The 21,958-nt window shown below is 57.6% G+C and overlaps 1 protein-coding gene across 1 annotated transcript; it reads left to right on the top strand.

Moving 5' to 3' along the window:
- Positions 1–1,930: 1,930 nt before the first annotated feature.
- LOC122364235 (headcase protein-like) lies at positions 1,931–21,227 on the top strand. Its single transcript, XM_043334424.1, has 5 exons — positions 1,931–2,762; positions 3,026–3,122; positions 8,576–8,764; positions 11,920–12,102; positions 15,120–21,227. Exons 1-5 carry the CDS (start codon positions 2,110–2,112, stop codon positions 15,273–15,275), a joined length of 1,278 nt encoding a protein of 425 aa, XP_043190359.1. The 5' UTR covers positions 1,931–2,109; the 3' UTR covers positions 15,276–21,227.
- The last annotated feature ends 731 nt before the right edge of the window (positions 21,228–21,958 follow it).

Below are 21,958 nucleotides of genomic sequence, written 5' to 3'. Positions count from 1 at the left end.
CGGAAGGATCATCAGAGGTCGTCAGGAGGGTCCTTGGCCATAGTGAGGGTCTTCATGGGCCCTCAGATACCTTTGCAGGGCTCTCAGAGGCCTTGGTAAGACCGCTAGAGGCCATCGTTAGGGCCCTCAATAGACCGTTGCAGGGCCCTCAGATGCCAGCATAGCCCCTGCAGCCTGGTTGTGTTGGGGCCCCCAAAGGCCGTCGCTGGGCTGTCTGAAGCAAAATGGGCCCTCAGACTTGAGTTGGGTCTAGGGCCGTCACGATGGCCCTCAGAGACCGTCGTAGAGGCCAGCGGGGCCCCTGGAGTCCTGTGGGACCCTCAGCGGTCGTCATGAGGGCCCTTAGTGGTCGTTATAGGGCCCCAAGGGACATAGGTCGTCATGAGAGCCCTCAGAGATCATCGTAAGGGCCCTCAGAGGCCGTCATAGGGGCCCTCAGAGGCTAGTGTGGCCCCTGGAGTCTCCTTGAGGCCCTGGAGTATCTGTGGGACCCTCAGCGGTCGTCATGAGGGCCCTTAGTGGCCGTTGTAGGGCCTCAGGGGACAGAGGTCGTCGTGGGAGCCCTCAGAGATCGTCATAAAAGGGCCCTCTGAGGCCGTCGTGCGGGCCCTCAGATGCCGCATGGAGCACCAAACGCGGCTCGGGACACTTCTAGCCGGTGTGGGGGCCCCAAAGACTAGCATTGGACGCTCCTGACCATAATTGGACATCCCGGATGATTCCACATCAGTGTTCGTTCCCCGATCACTGGTTTTCGGGAGAAAATGTATTGGATGGTGCGACGGGCCCCTTGTACAGATTTTGGGGGTGCAAAAAAATGTTTGCACCCCCATGTTTTTCGATGGGGGTGCAGCTGCACCCCCTGCACCCCTTATTCCGCCGCCACTGGCCGCCATTTAGCATGACCTGGTGAGGTCAGGTTAGCCATGTGTCAAGAGATACGAAAAGATGTTGGTGTCATGTGTTTACCTACTTTTGCATGTCGTCTCGATCCTCATGTGCGTAGCCCTTAGGCTGTATTGGCAATTCTTATACGGAACGAAAAAAAAATTAGGAATATAACAAAATGAAAACCTAACGAACATGTCGCTCGGCGGTAAAGCAGTACTACGATGCGCGATTCTCATTTCTAAAATGTGGGCTAGGTTGTACCGGGTGGGGTCGATTACCACGGAATGTTTTTATGGCTCAATTATTTCAGTGCAAATGCTCATAGACGGTACCTAAAGCAAAGAAAGGGGTGCAGTAGCGCGTTCTTCGTGTTGGAACTCAATGAACGATATAATACGCCTTTTGTTTGGGAACGTTCAAGTTTTGAAATTATTAAAATTGTTTTAGATCCTTAATTGCTTGGGCATGATCTAGATCTTCGCTACGTAAATGCTGGTCCGATACCATGTATGGATATTAGAAATAAGTAATTATTCTTTACGAAGCCGACACCGGGCCGCCAGCAGAAGGCAGTCCAAATGGCTTCCTGCCCTTTTTGAGAGCATATACCACCATACACCTGGTCGCTTCGCTGTTTCAAAAATAAGACCCCAGAGCAATTGCAACACAAGAAAAATGGCCGAGGTTTCGTCACTTGCAGACTGCAGGTGACGAGGGGAGAAGACGGTTTCTTTGTTCGCCGGCGACGGGCCGACCACGTGGCTCCGCGGCGGCTCCGACCGGCCACCGCGATCGATAGCGGGCGAGAGAGCTACCGCTCAAAGCTTTGCCTTTCCGCCCCCGTCCGGCAAATCGGGCTTAGACCTGCCCGCATATCATCCTCAGTGCATCTTACCCGCCCCCCGAAGCGGATGGGCCCCACCCCTCTAGTAGTAAATTCATTTAGCTTGCCGTAAAACAGCGGAGGAACGTTCAAGGGCAAGTCTCACGTGGTCTGGCGCCAGCCAATCCGGTGGCGGTAACGCTGTTACGTCGAGTCGCGCATGGCAGCTCGCGCCAGACAGCGCCGCAGCTGAATCAAAACAGCGGAGCCGGCCGGCGAGGGCGCTAGTCGGATGTAGGAGGCGAAGGGGTGTGAACGGTCTCGAAATGTGAAGAAAGAAGTGGAGACTGGTGGAACTTTGGCTGTGAAGTGTGATTGATTGTGTGAGAGCGAAGATGCCGCATAATCGTCGCCACCAAGCCCCAGTGGTTGCTGGTCAACAGAGACTGGACCCAGCCGCCATTGAAAACCAAAACTACGAATCGGTACTTTGCAGTGTGCCGAACGGCTGTCTGGCTCCTGATGTTGTCTTGAACCCTCAAGACAAGGATGGGGTCAGCAAGGTGCTCTGTAACAACGAACAATGTCCCTTTTCGGGCTACATGCACCGGCAGTGTTTTGACAACTGGGAAGATGGTGTGCTGACATACCTCAAATCCTGTGGACGCGCTAGGTCGTGGTCTGAGAAGCAACGGCACCAAAACTTGTGGACTAAAAAAGGGTATGATCTGGCTTTCAAGGCTTGTGGGTGTCGTTGTGGCAGGGGGCATTTGAAGAAAGATCTCGACTGGACCAACTCTTCGAAGACAAATGACGAGGACAACACCAAGAGGAGGAAGAAGCATAACAAGAGCACGAAGCCCGTGCTGACCCTCACCATTCAGACGCCGGCCATCGGCTGTCACGGCAGGTCACGCGCGAACAGCCTGGGGTCGACGGGATCATCTCCCCCGTCCTCGGGCTGCGAGTCTCCTCACAGCCCTCAGCACTACCAGTCTGTGCGAAAACGGTCCAACCCAAAGAACGAGTTCTTAACGGAACGCCTTAGGTAAGAGTGTCATTGTCATGGTTTTAGCCACCCATCTCTTGTGTACGACCGACTCCTCATTTTTAACGTTTTCCAGAGTTTTATCATTCACTGTTGTCATTCGTGTTTCTCATTCTTTTAAATGCGCTCACCAGCCCTAATATATTAAGTATTACCTATCAAAGCAAAGATCTTTGGCTTATCTTTTGCGTGTTTGTTAACCTAAAGTACATTAACATACGATCGCTGAAAAAACGTATTCTATAACATGCTTTCTTCCACAGGCACAATTCTGGAGGCAATGGAATTTTCGCCCGCAGGACGGACTTCAGTTCCTTCAACATTCTACCGAAACACAAAATCAACTCCTATCATATCAAGGTGAGAATCGTAGTCATGTGCACCCTGCCTGCCGCAAGGCGATGGCTCGCCCAAAGGGCTTTAGTGTAACGCCAATAGCAGCTCTTGAAAAACAAGAAACATTCGAAATCGAGCTCCAAATTTTGACGGTTGGCCGCCCGTGTTATCTCATCCATGCCCGCCCCCTTCTAAACGGCTGGGCCCTCAGGGCTATCGGTAATGAGTGATGATGTAGATATGCCTATTGCATATGACCTGAGCTGGTTGTCACATGAAGCTATTTTAAAACAGTGGGCCTGCATGAAGCTGGGTCAAAGCAAATGCGTGTTTTCAGTCCGGTGTGAGACGCCTTTGAATAGGTATGCATTAGTTTTAAAGTTCTGCGTCTGATTTTATAGCGCTTTGTTTTTCTTGTGCATTTGCACAAATGCATTATTTTTCATATAAAATCGTCTCGTGCAGTTCAGTGTAAACAGATACACTGAATGCAGCCGCCCCCTCGGGGCACGCATATTTTTTTTTTGTTTTTTTTTGTACCGGGGATACGTTTGTAAGTAAACACGCGTTACGAACAGGGCTTCCCATTCGCTCAGCATTGTAATAAGCTTGTATTGCGAATTTGCCCTGCTTATATATTCCTGGTCATTGACCATGGCTGCTGAAGCGATCCAGAATATTGGCTCAAAAGATGACTCGTATGCCTCAAATACGCGTCTGCATTGCGTGCCGTACAACTGTGAAGCGAAACTTCAATGAACAGCTGAATTGTGTTTTGAACACAACACAATATTTGTGTCGTGTTTTCCTGTCACGTGCTGTTGGCTCCAGGTATCCGTCTCGGTCTGACGAGACCCACCGTGTCCGTGGCTCCGTCAGTTGGGCGGCGAGTTTCACTTTGTTCCGGATGGCGGCCCGGCGCGGCGGCCGCGCGCCAGCCGACCGCGCAGTTTGCCCTTGAGCCACGGCCAAGGTCAGGCCGGCGGCGGCCGCCGAATCGATAGGCGGCGTGGCGGCGAGCGTGGTCTGCCCCCGGTGGGAGGGGCGGGGGAGGGGCGCCGTCGCTCGATAAACATACGCGGGGCGTAGGGGAGAGTGGGGCACATTCGTGCAAAAAATGGATAAACCCATATATCTGTTCTTTGGTTAGTGCAATGGCAAAATTGTTGATTGTAGTATGGAAAGGAACCATTGCAGATAGTTTTCCTCTTTAAAAGTTATCCTATAAAATTATTGCTTCCATTAGAAAAAATGACTTTTATTAACTTTGAACATTTGCACGAAACTGCCCCACCTATGGGGCACATTCGTTCAAGAGATGGGGCACTTCCGTTCACCCGGCAAAATTCGAGAAATTACCGGGCATTACCAGAAATTTACCAAAGGAAATTGGCAGGGGGTCATTTCACTTGATTCCTTTCGACAAGAATGCATTGCACAACAAATGTAGAAAGAATGGGCTGGCCAACAAGAATGTGCCAACTGCCGGCCTCCGTGACCTCGCCAAGTTCGCGTGAATTGCTCGTCACGACGTCGCAAGCAGTCGAGACTGAGTCAGGCGAGCGACATTAGAGAAACCTACTACAGATAAAGTCATAAATCGCAAAAACTAAAAAAGATATGCACGAATGTGCCCCCAGGCAGTGCGTACACGAACCTGCCCCACAACGTTATTAGTAATATATTTCAAAATTTCTTTTTGAAAAAATGACACTTTTTCAACAAACAAGTTTGCAGCAGTTCCGTGAATAGAGTGGGCTTCTTCACCCCCAATTTTGAAAAGCTGAACCACATTTCCGAGTCAGGATCACGAAAATGGATGATATGAGAAAAGTTTGGAAAGCTCACGAATATTACAAATTTGCGTTTTTATCAAGCATGACAGCAGGTACAGTGTTGTCTTCTACGGTGAACGAAGGGCGGCAATGATAGACATATTTCCATAATTTACCTTGAGCTCGTGCAGTCACTCGTGTTCCCATAAACTGCTGAAAACGAATGTGCCATATGCACGAATGTGCCCCACTCTCCCCTACACAATAGTCAGGTGTGAATTACGAGCTGCGTCGCCGGTCTCGTGGCCCCTCCCCTTTGGAAGCTAACAACCCCCTTTGGAAGCCTAACAACTATTTTAGCGTTGAAGCATGTGAAAAAATATTCGTATAATTTTCGGGATTATCAACTGTCTAGTAAAACCAATACATGTTGTGCCTCTGCCTTTTCATGTTGTGCATTAGATACTGCGCTGGGTTGACCCCTATGAATCATAAACAAACTGCATGAGGAACACGAGACAAATCGTTTTAATCGATCATTTCGTTGTTTTATTTTGTGTCCCAGCTGCCGTTCAGCTTGTTTGCAGGAACTGGTAAGGTCTTGGCCTTCGTTTGTTTTATGCAGGGAATGTACTTCCTTGCTCGTTCGAAATCCTCACCCGATATTAGGTAGGTTTTTGGGTTGGATTAATCGCTTTCTTTTCCGAACAAATGTTATGTTACGACATGGCTTGATACGACGTACTAATGGTTGTTTAGGTGGTTGTTCTACGACAATTTGCCGACAATAAATAAGGCAAAGAACATTTTTTTTTTCAACACTGGAAATAGGTGTTGTTTAACTGACCATTGAGATCCCCAGTTGACTGTATCAATCGCGAATCGCTCGTTTTCCTCGAAACTCGTCGCAATGAAATTTAGGGGCAAGGCATCTAGGGGTTCTCTGTTCCGAGCAACATTTCCGGCAAGGGGTTATGAAGAAAATTATTTACTCTGGCGAAAGTTAATCTAGAAGGTTTCGCGATATGTAGTAATCCATAAAATCAAATTTGACCCGACCCCTTTCCGGGTCCTGCGTTGTCTCCCGCCCGCCAGCCACTCGGTTTCGGCGCCGCCCCCTTGTCTGGCGTGTCCCGGAAGCGAGGCCGCTGGGCCGGCCGCCTTGGCAGTGACTCGCGCCGGCCGCCGCGCGCGCCCTCCGACGCCACCGTCAATGTCGACGGCGATCGATGACGGCCGCTTCCGGAAGAGTGGCGTCACGCCGCGAGGAACAGGGACACGCAGGGTGGCGAGGTAAAGGGCTGACCTCAGCCGAGGTCACCCGTGAGATGATTGTGATCCGTGGCTAGCCCACTCGACCTCCTATCGTCTGCCCGGCGCCGCGTGCCGCTCCGTCCCCTGGCTGGCGTGTCGGCGGTCCCGTCCCGACCTCCGGCGTCTCCCCGACCGGCGTACGACGCACGCACGCAGTCGGGCCCGACGACCGACGCGGGGAAGCTCTTTGTGCCGCCACGGCGCGCTTTATGTGCCTTTGTGCGCCGACGGCGGCCGCAGGAAATGTGCCCCATTTTCGGGCCGCCCCTCGAGACCGGAGCCCGCCACAGTGAAATGTGTCCGGTGCCGAACACGACGGCGGGGTTCTAGAAGGGAAGAGGGTGCGACGCAGCGAAGGAGCGACGGATATCGGCCTACTTGTGGAAGCGATGTGCACTTACCGTGGCACAAGAGCGGCAGTTTTGGGATGGGGAAGAGGAGTTTTTTTTCGTTCTTCCATGCTTGAAAATTTGGTAGCAAAATATAACCGTTATTTTGGCTGTGTCGATATTAAACATTAGATGCATATAACGCATTCTAAAAATTGAAATATGAGAAGTTGTTTGGCAATGTCCCCGACATAGCTTCAAATAACCAATAATAAACACACTCGACCTGGTTCTTGAGAACTTAGTTCGTGGAAGATGACATCAACACAAACACGGCTGCATGGCTGGGGGGCCCGCTGGCGGGCTGCACCGGGTGTCCGTCCGGGCCAGCCCAGCCAGGACCTTTGTCTGACGTCCGGCCGTCTGGGCCGTCCGGGCCTAGCCAATCTGTGTCCGGCCGGACGCAGGCGTCGGACGGTAGCCGTCCGGATGTAGGGGTCGTCCTCCATCGATTCCTGGATGACCTTTTTTGCGTTGTTGACATTGCCCAATAGCCTGGCGAGGGACCAAGGTTGTTAGTGAGAGCGGGTCTCGGGCGCCTTAGCAACATCGTATTATTGTAACACCGAGTGTTTAGCTAGCGAGAGCCTCCAACCAAAACACGCACGTCGCTTCTGGGACCTGCTCGATATCGCATCTGCCAGCCACGACTAGCTTGGATAAATAGCATGCTGTAGTAAACACCTCACACAGACTCCTATATATAAATTATAGTCTTGGACGGTGCTGGAGTGCGCGCTCGATTTGGCGTTGGCTCGGCTCCGACTTCAGTGCCGTTTCTGCCGGGCTGTCTATTGGTCCGGGCCAGCCGTGTGTTTAAACGCGGCGATAGCGCCGCTTTAAAGCGCCCCCGCGCGGCGCCAGAGGTCAGCTGAAGGTCGGCCCGCGGCGCAGTTGACTTGTTGCATGCCGGCCGTGCAGCGGCGGCGGTCGGCCGGCCGTGCTGACTGGGCTGCAGACGGTGGGGCGGCCCGGAGCGGCTGCCCACGACCCGGCCCGACCCGGCGGCCACCCGCCCCCACCGCCGCGCCGGCCCCGCCCCCTCCGCCCCGCGGCTGACGTCATTGCTTTGTTGTGGCGGGGGCGCCGCGCCGACTGGGCGGCGGCGCTCCGCCGCCGGCAGCCGACTCCCCCGAGACAAATGGAGCGGCTCCACCGGGCTCCCAGACGGCGCCCGGGTGCTTAAACGTAATGGCTTCGTTCAGCGCCGGCAATTAAAACAGCGCGTGGCGATCAGGGAAGAGGGCTGCTTCTTCTTTGTCACTGGTTTCCAGCACTCTGTCTTCTCTTTCTTCTCTGTCTGCCTCAGTGCGCGGCGCGCCCCTTCCGTGTTGTTACCGAGTCGACGGGCGCCCGATACAGCCATCTATTGGCCGTGCAGTGCCGCATGCCGTGTCACTGTTTGTAAACCACGGTCCTCCCGCCCGGACGGCTGGCTGCCGAGCTGGTCATCCAAACCGACGTCCATCCTCCCCTCGCCGGCCTCTTGCATCAGCCGTATCGTGTGGCGCGCATGACCGTGTCGGAACTGGCAGTGCAATCAATCCTGCTGCCGGATCTGCGCATTGACCGGCCGCGCAGGTGCGCCGCGCCGCCACATTTGGAGAACCAACGCGGAACCTATGCCATTATCGGATCATGTCGGATCGAGCGGGAACTCTTTGTCAGTTGAGGAATGCTATTGAGACAGTATGAGAAGATTCAGGGATTCCTTTATGCATTTGCTATTCAAATATGATGACACTTCTTATCGAAGAGGCCAGCGTCTGGTTCGCCTCGCTCTAACCCGATCTGAGCTGTCCAGTGTCCACTTTTGAGAGGCCCGCTTCTCTGTTATGTCCTAGCCGGCCTGTCGTGAATCTCTATCGACTGGACCTCGGACCCGCTGTTCTTTGTGATCTGATCTGCTGTGGCCGGCTGTGATCTCACTTGACCCGCTGTGGCCCGCTGTGACCCGTTGTGACCCGTTTTGACCTATTGTAACCTGTCTTTTTCTCAGATGGAGGACGAGGGCTCGCAGGGGAACGACGACACGCGCTGTTTCCTGCTGTCGTCACTGGCGTCGGCGCGCATGTGCCGCACCTTCTGCGTGGTCTGTGGCGACGCGCTGACAGTGTACGACCGCTACCCCATCATCGACGGCACGTTCTTCATCGGGCCGCGCCAGCACTCGCGCGCCTCCGTCCAGGTAGGCTCCGCCTCGCCCCGCCCCGCTCCGCCATCCGGGGATCCGTCCTCGGAGTCCATGAGACCCCGCACCACCCTTCCCCGTCATGGGTCCTGCAGTTCCAATAGTGAAAGTGGTTCTCGGTTCTCGTTTAGTGGTGAATTTCCATTGTTCGGGATTTTAACTGCTGTTTTTTTTTTCGATGGCTACTCTAGTTTAGAAAAGGTATGGGCACGAGGCAAAAAACGGGACGTGTAATTTGACGGGTCATATGTCGGGCGTTGACTGTGACGTAATGACGAACGAAATTGGGATGTGAACGCAATTTCGTTATAAAGCATGAGGTATTATTTCGCCCCGCAGAAAAAAAAAATACAACACCTTTAGTTAATATACAATCAAACAATCCTCACCAAACCACCCTCATCTACAGCTAGCAGGATACACGAGCACATTCACACACAGAACGCATAAACGCTCATCACACGATCGTATGCATCTGCCGACATATAATAGGATACAATCAATCCACTCGAGTGTTTTGGTCAGTGTTTTGATCCGCGATCCACTTTTGCTAAGGACATGTGTCACTTGGCTCCTGTCAGAACTCGTTTATCCGACCTTTGGAGCTCGACTTGACAGTCACGTGCGTCGGTAGCCACGGCACGTGAGCTGCCGGTCCGCCGGGCGGCCACGTCACGTGTAGCGGCGCCGGGCAAGGGGCAGTCGGTCCACAACACGTGTGTTTTGACTGCCCAGCGCCCAGTGCCCGCGTTGTCGGCGGCTCCGGCCGTTGCGGCGGCCTTGGCAGCCATCCTGCAGTGTTCCCGCCGCGCTTCGTCCGTTGCTGCTCGTCCGCGCTGTGCACAGTTGCACAGAGGCCGTGCACATCGGCGCGCCGTGCACAGGAAGGTCCGTGCACGCTGCGATAGCGAGTGGATGTGCAGTGTGCACACTCGTGCACGTCGCTCCATGGCACTATTCTTCGTGCGCGCACACGGTGCATAATGATAGGATTGATGGGCCCGCACACCCATAATGATACGCGCTGCGGCTGGTAGTGCCCCAGGCTGACGGCTTCAGGGCCAACGTCAAGGCTGAGCCGGTCAGCCCACGGCCCGGCGCTTGGTTGGCGCCAGCGCTGCTGAGCCCCCCACTCCGAGCTCTGTGGGGCACCCTAGCAACCGCTGCGACACGGAGCCTGTGCAACGAACACTAAAACACTCAGCGTGTCTATAAATAGTGGGCACTAGCCGTGTTTGGCCATGGAGTGGGATGGGGCTGGTGACGGAGGGGGCGGGCTGAGCCATCTGCGCTCTTGGCTGGCCCGAGGCTGGGGTGCCGCCCCTGGGGCCCCAGGCGGCCGGTCGGCGGCGGACGGCCACGGCCGGTCGCCGAGGGTCAGCATCAGAGCAGATCGGTCGCTCTGGCTCAGCAGACTGTGGGCCGACTGCTGAATTGCGTTGTTCGATATCGCTAGAGCGATACCAGCCATTGCACTGCCGTGTAAACTGAATTAGGTCGAGCCGGTCAGGCGCGCTTCGCAAGCAAAATCCGACAGTCGTGACCACTTGTTTATAAACAGACGCCCTCGGTGGCGTATTTGATTTCCCGGGCTGTTTTCGAAGCGCAGTCGATATCGCCCAGCCTCCGACCGTCGGTTGGAGGCCTCCTATTGACCAGTTCTATCTTGTGCAGGTGTGCTATCAGAACTGCTGCTGTTGACTTGCTCAGCAGTCGGCACGTATCGGTCGTACCTATGTAGTTCCAAACATGTCCCCTGCAGGGGCAGGAACTGCCGCTGCTCCGTTTCGTCATGCGGTTAGCTCGTTGCTCAGTTCGCATTTCCTGAACGCCAGACGTCTCTTGCAGAGGGGGGCCTCGCGTTACTGCCTCGCCACACGTCGCCACAATGTTCTAGTTCTACTACGCAGTGCGGTGGGGGCGGCCGGCGGGCCTGGCGTGGCGGCCGGCGCCGCGAGCTGCGGCTGACCTTGAACAGACCGGTTAGTGGGCAGCAGCTGCCGCTGAGCCGAGAGGGAGGGAGCGGGTTCCAGAGCCGGCTGGACGGACGGGGAGGGGCCGGCTGAGCGCTGGCTGCTCCACATCTGCAGCGCGCTGAGAGCGGGCCGAGCGGGCAGCCGGTTTGTTTTGGCAGCCGGACTGGGACAGATGCGAATGCCGGGCACTCGGTGGGTGCCGCCCACGGGTGGAACTGTCAACTCTATAGATCAGTTGGTAGAACATCCCGGTGACAAGAGCTCGAGCCCGAGACATCTTATAGCGTTCGACTACAGAGATCACTGACTGGTACAGCCCAGTCAGCGAGATTTCAGTTATTGGGATGACGGTGTCCGGCTATGTGTGAACTTTGGCTTGTATGTCCCAACAACCCATAACATCGGATGGATGAGCTCGGGGCTTTTGCAACAAGTTCTGCTTAGCGCGGGATCTGACTTCAGTTTGTCTATCCAATACCTTTCAGCTTTAATTAGAAAGCTATAAAACCTGTGGATTCATGCGCCGCTGTGGTGCTTCCCCAGCCCTGTTCAACAGTCACGCGGTAGAAGCAGGCTGTAGATCTCTGATCTGGAGTGCTCAATGACGGTAATGACGTTGATCGTAAGCCTTCCGCGTTCGGCTGGAGCCCGCTGCAGCGCCCTGGCCGCTCGATGATGGCGGCTCGGTTCCTGGAAGTGCCGAGCTGTGGGGCTCAGTTCCTGGAAGTGCCGAGCTGTGCGCCGGACCAAACCGGGACTGACGGCTCCGTCCCCGGAGTGGGCTGGCTTTGTCAGTGGGCCACGGCCCGGCGGCCGCCTCACACGGTCGATCGCTAAGCCCATGGTCGTTCTCAGAAGCCGGATTTATTTTCGTCAAGGTCATGCAACCCACGGCGCTGTACTCTGACAAGCCGGACATGTTCAACACATTGCCGTACTGACATCACAAAGTCGGTCACGTTTTACACAATACTATACATTACCGCCACCACACAATGTCGTGTCTATGTGGGTGTTTGCAGTCATGTCCACACTCCACAGTCCACACAGCACGCGGTATATCTGCCTGTCGCAGTTTTGTGCACCGCCCCAGAGTTGCCTCCCCCAAGTGCCCTCCCGCCCCCTAGTCGCCTCACCGACCTCCCCATCTGACCTTTGACCTGTGACCTGTCTCAGGTGCGGTACGACAACCGTGTGCAGTACCTGTCGGCCGTGTGCATGGGCTGTCTGGAGGGCTGGACGGTGCGGCTGCGCTGCCGCCGCTGCCACCAGCCCTGGGACGGATCCCACCTCATCCTGGGTACCATGTACACGTTCGACATCTTCGCCGCCACGCCGTGCTGCTCCGAGAGGCTGAAGGTAAGCAGGCCGTAGAGAACAGAGCTTCTGGCACTGAAATACCTAGCCAGGAAGAATGGGCAAATTATATTCTTAGTAAACTTTCCTACGGCGGCAAATTATCTAATGTGCCAATTTCCTAATGCAATCCTACACATCCTCGGTAGAATTTCTAGATAAATTGAGTTTTTTGACTGCGCCGTGTCCGACTTGAGAGAAAATTCGTAAGTCGCTAACTATTTAGGCAAGTATTTTTGTACAAGAGGCTTTTCATGTAGAGATCAGTCGCTAAACCGGGTAGGGTTACTAGGGGGTGGGTCTTTGGTCCGCTACTGTTTGAAATGACGGGCTGACGGGTGTTGCTGTGACGGTCGGGTTTGCGACCTCGGTGACGGGTGTTCAGTTTTGACGCGGCATTAAATGTCAGAACTATGATTAACGGCGGGACTAGTGTGGGCTGAACCGTGCAACTGTTTCGGGTGTGCTTGTGGTGTTTGCACGTCGGTCAAATTCACACGTGGTTGCAGTTTGTGAGATGCGATCGGTCGTAAATGTCGCCCTCACCGAGAGGATTTTTGTGAATTAACGAAGCCCTTTTTTACTTGTATTTCCCGTAATGATGTTATGAAGTTAATAATGTTATGAAGTAAAATTCCCAAATATTTTTGTTCATCAGAGCGAAACTGATGAATCGTTTGGTAATGCGTTACATGCCACCCTTAATCAGGGTAATGACCCAACATAATTGACACCATTGCCCTGGAAAATCGCGTTCTAAAACAGGAAATGACTGTGCAAAATTATTCCCATTTTGTGGTCATTTTTCACTGCGGCTGGGTCGGTGGGCCTGTGCCGCTGCACGCTGCCGCCGCTCTGGCGTTGTGAAACGGTCTCTCGCCGCCCCGTGAGGCCGCCACGTGTCGCCGGGGGCCGACAAACCATCAGTGACGCCAGCCGCGCCGGCCGGGGGTCACTTTCCCCTGCCCCGAGCGGCGCCCATCTAGGGACGGGCCCTCATCTGCTGCCCTTTCTAACGCTCGAGGCCGTGTGAGGTGTCGTCGCCCTACGGCTGCGGTCAGTGACGCTCTCATCCTTGGCTTTCGGTTTTGTTCTTTTTCTTTATCTCGTCTCTACGATGGCATGTCTTCGAGCTTTTTGTTTTGCCGTTCTGCTGACAATGGCACGGCGCTGTTGGGTCTGGCGGTCGGCCGCCTCGCCGCTGCCAGTCGGCTGCCACTTTGTCACGGTCATGGCCGGCGGGCGGCTGCGGGCGGGGGCGGGGGCGGCACGTCTGACCTGGATGGAGAGGTCGGTGCCCGGCGTAACTGCCCGGCGTGGCTGCCTCGCCGGCCCTCCCGGCACGCCGACTGCCGAGTACCGGCGTTCCGGCGCGTTACAGTCGCATTAGCAGTAGATTGGATGGCGCGGGCGGCGCGCCGGGGCTCTCTGTGACCGCCGACCGCCGCCGATGGTCCTCTTTGTGTCGGTCTGTGCGCCTCTGCTCCCGGGCCGCGGGCGGAGAGTCTGGGCCCGACCTGAGCTCCTTGGCGACCGATCAGTGCCGCTTCAGCCCCCTGTCAGTCACAGCCTTTGTCGGTGTGTGACACCGTGGAAAAGTCCCCAGCAGCTCAGACGACTGCAGTAAGCCGTCTTTTCATATGCATAGAGCGGGGCAGCGTTCCTGGCAGCGGTTCCTCGCTTCAATACGATCACCCTGGGGCGATCTCTGTGTCTGACCCGTGGCTGGCCCGTCCCAGTGGCCGGTCAGTGTCACCAATACCTCCCCGCGGTCAGTGGCGGGGCCGTGACGGGGCCGAGAGGCACGTCTGCCAGGCCGCCGGCGGGGTCGGCCGAGCGACCGGCATCGACCGCAGCTGCCGGCGCCGGTTGCGTCATGCCGTGACGTGCATGGCGCGCGGGCGCAGGCCAACGACCCGTTAGTGGGTCACCGTCGCTTTTTAGCAGCGCCGGCCGGCCGAGCGGGCGCACCGAACGCCCAAGGCCACCGGGCCGGCCGGCCGGCCGGCCGGCGCCGCGTGCGGCCGATGGCCGAGGGAGGCAGGCGCAGCGGCCCGCCGAGCGATCGAGGCCGACGGACTGGGATCGGGCTCAGACCGAGAGCTCCAGAGCTCGACAATCCTACAGAGAGCTCAACAGGCAATGAGAGTCGGATGATAACTGCCACATGGCTTTTGCGTTTAACTGACAACCCCCTCATACACTCACACTAAATCTTAGCTCCCTTTCTTCTGTACAAACCAATGTAAAACAAAACAAATATCAGTCCGTAAACCCTCCTGAATTACGAAACTACTGATCTTTGCACCACTTTCTTTTTTATCGCTCTTTATTTTGGTCCGCGGTCCTATACCTATGTTCACTGAATTGCGTCGTCTCGGCCGAGCCGAGTGTTCGTGATAGTGATCTACACACCTGCCACCAGTACTCCCCCCCCCCCCCTGATCGTGGCACCACTGCAGCTAATCCGTGCGCCGACACCCCCTGTTCAGGTGACTACTGCGCAGCGCTGTTTCGAGTGTTTTTTCTTCTGTTTTTGGTCCTGGGTCGATGTCCTAAGGCTTAGTCTCTCCACGTTTGGCCAAGTGTCCGATAGAGAAGTGGAGGAGATCCCTTATCGGCCGGTTTGGCAATAAGCTGGCACGCCTGTCGAAGTGCTGCGCTCTCATACGGAGAGTAAACACGAGATGTGTGCGCTACGGGGGGTGGGGTAATGATAATGCTCTCTGAGTGGGCCTGTGTGCTAAACGCGCTCAGACAAGGTGATCTGCGGTTCTGTCCATGTGCCCAATGGAGGCTGGCATCATTGGGCCTTCAGGTGCAGTCTCCTGACAACTCCGGTGTCTCACCTGTGTTTTGAGCACGACAAACCGATCGAATCTCCTTTCAGCATGTTTTATTGAACAGTGTAACTGTTGTTTTGCTGTACCAGTATCCCAGCTGTTGTCTGGCTGTAACAGTGCCTCCATTGTGTTTGTTTGAATCCGCTAAAGAGGTCCTCTGCCTTCTGTGTGTTTCAGTGTAACGAGTGCGACAGCCCGGTGATCGCGCCTGACCAGCGGCTCAACTTCTACTCCGACTACAGCCACATGGTCAGCTGTCCGTTCTGCACGGCCCTGGAGAACCACTTCGTCAAGGCGCTCTCCTTCTACCAGCGCGTGCCGCCGACAGCGTAATGTTGGCCCTACCACTAGGCGGCAATGGGTGGGGACGGGGACTCGAGTCCCGGCCAGGTGGCTCACTGGACCGGTGGGGCGGCCCGCGGCGGCCGGCGGCCGACCGAGCAGGCGCCGCCCGCCGACCGAGCAGGCGCCGCCCGCCGCCCGGCGCGCCGCCCGCCACAGACACCACCTGACCTGACCTGACCGGCGGTTTTCTATGTTTTGATACCTAGTGTAGCAGCGTCGCGGGCGCCGGCGCGGACCGGCCCGGCGGCGCGGGTCTGTCTGATCCCTCTCCAGCCGGCCACCCGCTCGGGACTCACTAGATGATTTTGGTTTAGCCTGTGTTTGCCTAGTCTCGCGTTATGTTTGCGTTTGCCGTTTGCGTTGGGTGAGCCAGCTGAAAGTGAGGGCGCTCAGAGCTGACCGTGCCCAGGGCCAGTATTTTTGTACATAGGGCGCTTGTTCGTGTGTGTGTGTGTGTGTGGCTTACCGGGGGAGCGGGGAGGGAGGGGTACTTTTCTACCGACTACATTGTAGGCTGAGTGGCGCGTCGGACGCTGTCGGACGCCGGTCCCTCGGCGGGCCATACTGGCTGTCTGACAGAGCCGGCGGCCGCCGAGGGGCTGTGCTAACCGCCCACCGCAGTCCGGCCACTGCCGCCGAGTCTCAACAGGCGCCCACCCCACCAGCGACCCCGCCTCTGACCCCACCGGCTGACCGCCGCGAAGGCTTGTGCACTGCGCCGTCCACCTGGCCGGTAACCCCACCACCCTTCTTGTTTATCCCGTCTCCGCCGTGTCTCAGTTTCTCTAGCTCTTATCCTTTGTTCCGCCCTTTCCCATGTCCCTGTCGCCTGCTCTCGTCCCTTGTCGAGCGTCACCTTGTACCCTGTTCTCTAGCCCTAGCCCTCGTCTCTGCGCTTTTTTCTTTTCGCCTGTCTCCTGTCCCCTGTCCTGTCTGCTGGCGTCGGCACCGGGCCGGCACCCAGTACAAATACCGTGTGAGGAGAGGACGGCGTGCGCTGACCGGCTGTGACGCCGGCCGCCGACCAGAGCCGGCGGCCGGCCCGCCGTCCGGTGCCGCCGCCCGCGCCCGGCCGCGCCACTGAGGACCCACCGGCCGCGGCGCCGGGCGCGGGCCCAGCAGACGGGACAGACTCCACTCCAGTCCAGTCCAGTCCCGGCCATCAGATCTCGACCCGTCCGACAGCATCTGGTCCCCAGAGGCCCCTGTCCACCGTCCGACCTGACAGACCGCCGACAGGCCTGTCAGCGACTGTCACCTACCGTCACCTGTCGCTGGCGAACTGCACCGACCGCCGCACCTGACCAAACTCCCACCGTCCCATGCCACCCCCGCCCCGCCGAACTCGACGTATCAGCTGTGTCTGAGCGGCAGGCTGCGCATCGCCAGTCGGGCCATTCCCGCATGAGAACACTGTCTGACTGAGTGCTCCACCTTGTGTCTTGTGTGAGTGCGCGTGGCTGGTTCCCGCTTGTCTGTGTATCTGTGTTTGGTACAGAGTGGGTGGACCTCGCCTGGTGTGTGCCGCCTGTCCGCCTCGCTGTGACAGTTTAGCTCGTACTGCTCTGTTCGTCATCTCTGTGTTCAGTGTCCCGATGGGTGTTGTGTTGCTTATAATCACGTGGCTGTATGTAGTGTAATTTCGTCGTGGTGTAATGCATAACATGTCCATATTCGTGTATTGTGTGTTTGCCGTCAATCGCCTGTGTTTTGCGTAGTGTATTTCGTCCGTGCTGATATGTATCAAGCGCTGTGCCTCGCCGCGCGCCTATGCAGCCTCCAGTGACAATGTGCCCTGTGCTGAATCGACGTTGTGTGCCTTGTCCCGTTCACCATAGCGTTCCACAGTGTGAGTGTGACGTAACCGTACCTGATAGGTGTAAGGGTGCGGCGGGCCGCGCACTACGTGTTGCTGTGTCCTGACGTACCTGACGGCGGGCCGGCGGAGGGCGGGGGCGGGCGGGCGGCGCCTCCGGCCGCCCCCGCCCACAGAGCCGGCCGGCCCGCCCGGTGGCGGCTGTGAGTAGCCGGTAAGGTAGTGCGCGGAGACGCCATCGACGACCGGGGATGGGCGCGGCGGCCTGGCGAAACGTCTTTCTACCCTTGCTGTGTGCGTGCGATATGGGAGCGGGTGTGTGGGTGTAAATAGAACAGCAGGCGTGGTCTTGTGCACGCCGATCTTCCACGCCGCCGCCCCCGTCCCCGATCACGATATTAGATCGGTAAAAAATAACAAAAAAAAAAAGAGAAATAATAATCCAGGCAAATTAATGAATGGAAAGCTGTGCATGCGTCCGTATTTTTGTATAACAAATGACACGATAACAGGGAATGTTGAAAACCTCTGCCGCAGTGCGAATCGCCTCGGCAGTTAAGAATAAAAAAATAAACCCATAACATGACGACACAAAAAATCCAGCACTTCTTCTCATCAAGCAAGAAGCCGTGTATGTATGAGTTACTCTAGTTCACAAACAGGGAACAGATTTTAGTCAGAAATTCTAATCTGGCCGCTCGCTGTGGAGTGGTGGCCTAGTCTCCCCGTCTGGCGGTACCTTCTTTCCGGCCTTCGGGACGTTGTCGTGGAGAGTGTCAGAAGAGCGTCTGTGGTGCGTCCTGAGATCGCCTTCGACCTCGCCGGCCGGCGGCGCCCGGGCGGAGTCCGCGCGGACGCCGCCGCGCCGGCCGGTCGGACTGATGCCGCGTGCCTCCGAGGTGACCGTTCGGAGTCGGGCCGCCTGCCGCGCCTACCGCCGGCAGCCGGCCCGACGTGTCGTCCAGTCGCCCGAAATTGCCGTACTCTCGACTGATGTGCCTCTGATCAGGAGTGTCCTGTGACCGGCCCCGGCAGCCCGTCCACTCCGGGAAGTCACCTGCCGGGTGCCCTAGTACAACACGCTGTCATGCTGCAAGTGTTTGGTGTCCCCGATTCTGAGATAGCGCCGCCGGCGGCCGCTGATACGGGGCCGGCGCGCGCGCCTGTACATAAGTCCAGCTGAGAGCGCCGGCCGGCGGCCCGCGCTGTCGTGGCGGCTAATGTGTAAGCGAGAGAGCGCGTCCGGCGCCGTGGGGGGAGCAGGTCCCGCTGACGGGGACGGAGAGTGAGTACAACATCCTGAAGCAGTACAAGTGGTGAGCGGAGCCCGCCGGCCGGCGCCGGTAACAATAGTGCTAGTCTAGTCGGCCGGGCGCGTCCCGGCCGCACCACGTGACCGCCAGCCCGTCCGGCCAGCGTTCCACGGGCGCTGTCACGTGACCCGGGCCGAGGCCGTGACGATGGCGGCGAACTCGATACTCGAGATTTGTCAATTCCAGTCGCACCAGCTCCATGGGCTGCCTTGACTTCCAATGAGGAACGTTCTCTTTGAAAATCAAGACATCGTATGGAAACCGACACGTGATATCTCCTCCCGGCAAGATCGATTGATTAAGGCCCATAAAAAGCTACTTCTCATTCTGGGGAAAAGGCCACCCTACTCATAATCCAAGCCATCTCGATTGAAATCAGGACAGTAAGGGTTACCAAGTGGTCTGTTCTTTTTCTCATTTCGGAACGTGTACAGTGGTCGCTTTTGAGTGAGCAGAAAAAGACAAATCAGTCAAACACTTCACCAAGCTTCGAAACTTTAGGGCCAGTGTAACTATATGATGTTTGTTCGAGAGTGCTTGTTTCGGTTTGGTTGAAGAGCGCTTGTTTCAGTTTGCTTCAGAGGGATTCTCGTCTATTTGTGTGTGCGGCCGTCCCGGTTGAACATCCGGGGTCGCTGCGTCCATTTCTGGCCTCGAGAGTCTCCAGTGCAGCGCTGACCGTGGGTCGTCATGGCAACGCCGCCAAGGCTATCGATTCGGGCCGCTCATGGTCGGCGGCCGCGTGGGCCGGTCGAACTCCCTCGGGCTGCTCGGCTCCCGGCTCTCCCGCCGCCGGGTGAGCCGAGAGGGTTGGACCGGCACCCGCCGCGCCGGCCTGCAACCACTTCGCTATCATTGGGGGCGGCCTGCACCCACGCGCTGACACTGGGGGCGGCCTGCACCCACCGTGCTGCCCGTCGGGCGCGGCCGACACCGTTCAGGCCTGTCGCTGCCGCCCGCACCCGGCGGGAGCCTCGTCCCCGAGACGGACTGTTACCAAATGGGGCGCTCCGGCCGTGGGCTGGCCCTGGCGTGCTGTAGCTGAGTATGGCCGTGCTGTCGCCACGGTCGGTGAACGTGAGGTCTCTGTGTGCCGTGTATGTGGTCGTGTGTAAGCGAGGAAAGCAGGCCGGTTGGCGCGCGCTGACCGCTCTCGAGCGGAGCGCGCTCGACGTGCGGCGACCGGCGCGCGGCTGGTCACTAGCCATACATACGTGTAGCGAGGAGAGGAGAGGGCGAGGGTGAGCCTTGTGGCCGCCCCAAGTCGGGCTGTGAGCGGTAGGGTGTAGTAGGCGCGGCCGCCGGTGGCCTGACCCCGGCTGGCTCGCGGTGGGGGGTTGTGAGGGGTGTTCTGAGGGAGGGCAGGGTAGGGTCTCGGCGCTGCGGCGGCGGTGGCGTGTGCGGCTCGGCGGTCTCCGGCTGCCCTGCCCCCGCCCAGCCGCCGCCGCTGCGCCGACGCCGGTCAGTTTCCGTTTGTATCGGCCTGCGTTCAGGTGATGTCACCCGTCAGCCGTGTTTGTTTCCTGACCTCAGCCGTGTGAGTGTCCTTAGTGAATGTCCTGTCCTGTCTAATGTGCCGTCTCGAGCGGCCGGTGCCGGCTGTGATTAGTGTTAAGAAGTGGCGCCCGGTGGGGACACAATGTCTCTTGTCTGGTGGGGTTGTGGTTGTGGCGGCTTGTCTCCGAAATGCGCCTGTCCAATTCGAACGGCTATAATCTGCTGTAAGGCTGTAGTGTGGTGTTTCGCTTTGCGCTCGCGGTGTGTGTGTGCGTGTGAATGTGCTGGGCTGTGACAGTCGGCGGTTAGCCCTGTGGGGCGCCGGCCGTTGTCATCGCTAACCGCTGACACCGTTCGTCGTAAGATATAATCCAATGGTGCATTTCCACGCCCGTTGGGGCTTCTCGTCTCGTGGCCCGCAATGACGTCCCTGCTGGCCTGATCCTCATTTTCCGCGTTCGGTGCTCCGCTGGCCAGCCGCATACCATCCAGATCTGAAGTCGGGCCGCCCGAAAGACGCCAGTGGTTTCATTAATTCCTCAGGTTTGCTTAGTTCTCCGTTTGGAAATGATCTCCTTCGTGTCGTTCTCTGGCCTGACTTCAAATCTCGATGTCAGTTACCGGTGCAGATCCGTTTTCGTGCGATAGTTGGTGCCGGCGAAACCCGGATTTGTTCTCAGTTACCCTAGGTATGTTCCGGTGCACTCTTGCGGTACGCTGGGATGGGACGCAGCTGTAGTGCTCGGTACACCTCGCTCCGCCTCGCTTCATCCCCCTTCCCCCGAAAAATCACCGTCTTCCCCGTAGTGTGTAGTTGGGACACGTGCATTTCTTGCTTCCGTACCTGCGCGTGGCTGACTTGCGGCGGCGCTGTGCTTCCACGCTGAACTGTGCCTGCGCCGCATTGGAGGGCTGTGGCAGCGCCGCTCTGGAGAGCTGCGCGAGCGCTGCATTGAAGGGCTGTGACGATGGCGGATCGCGGGCCGCTCGATGTCACAGAAATACCTCACAGAGCCCTGACTCCTCACCACTAACACCTTGCACTAATCCCAGCTTTTCTGTCGCGCAAATAGACCGCGTCTGCCTTTTCTCTCTCAGCTGGTTTGTGAGGTATTTCTGTGTTCATGCCTTATGCCGTCGGCGGCCCGCGCTCCGCCTTTGGAGGGGTGACTTGATGGGAAGGGAGGCATCATTTGGCTGTGGCCTGGCGCAGGCCGCTCGGCCGACCAGGACACGCAAAGTGCGCCTGTCTGAGGAAGGTTTGGTCGAGGGTACCGTGTGTGTGACTGGGGGAGTGTGACTGGGAGCTGGGAGTTTGGCTAAGGGTTTGTGTTTGAGGAGCTGTTTGGCTGATGGTTCTTGGGGTGTGACTGAGGGGGTAATGTCTGAGGGGTCCGTACATGTGACTGAAGGGGTTGTGTCAGGGGGTGCGCGGGTGTGTCTGACGGGGTCGTGTCTGAGCGGCTCGTGCCGCCGCGCTGCCGGCGCCGTGACGGCGGCTGTCTTCCTGGCCGGTCGGGCCGTGTTCGGGTGTCTGGGTCCAATGGCGTGCGAGGAGCGCGACCGCGAGGTAACGGCGCGCGCGCGCGTGCCGCGGCTCACCGGGGCGCCGTAGACGGCCGGCCTCCGAGCGCCGGCCCGCTAGTTAGGCTGTGCCCTGGATTCTCACCGGTGGTCGAAAACTTCGGATGCACAGTCGTACTCAGGTTTACAGAAATCGCCTCAGGAGTTGATTCAAATTCAAAATTTCGACTCAGGTGTTGGCGGCGAGACGGCGGCGCGCCCCGGCCCGGTCCCGTGCCGGCGCCGGGGCCGCCCGCCGTCGGCCTCCTCACAAGTCCCTCTCAGGCCCCTGCCCCTACCCGCGGCCGACCCAGCGGGCGGCGTGCTTCCGTGGCCGTGCCGCGCGCTCCCGCCGGCCGTGTCCGCGTCCGTGTCCGTGTCCGCGTGTGTCCCCGTTCGTGTCTCCGTGTCCGGCGCTCCGCCCGTGTCCGAGGCCAACTCCTGGCGGCCGGGCCGTTTTGCGTTGCGCTGTGGCTTGTGTG

This window comes from Amphibalanus amphitrite, unplaced genomic scaffold, assembly GCF_019059575.1.
Source record: "Amphibalanus amphitrite isolate SeventyFive unplaced genomic scaffold, NRLGWU_Aamphi_draft 000663F_arrow, whole genome shotgun sequence".
Taxonomy (NCBI): Eukaryota; Metazoa; Arthropoda; class Thecostraca; order Balanomorpha; family Balanidae; genus Amphibalanus; species Amphibalanus amphitrite.
Note: the sequence above shows the minus strand (reverse complement) of the source record. Positions and strands in the feature narration are given on the sequence as shown.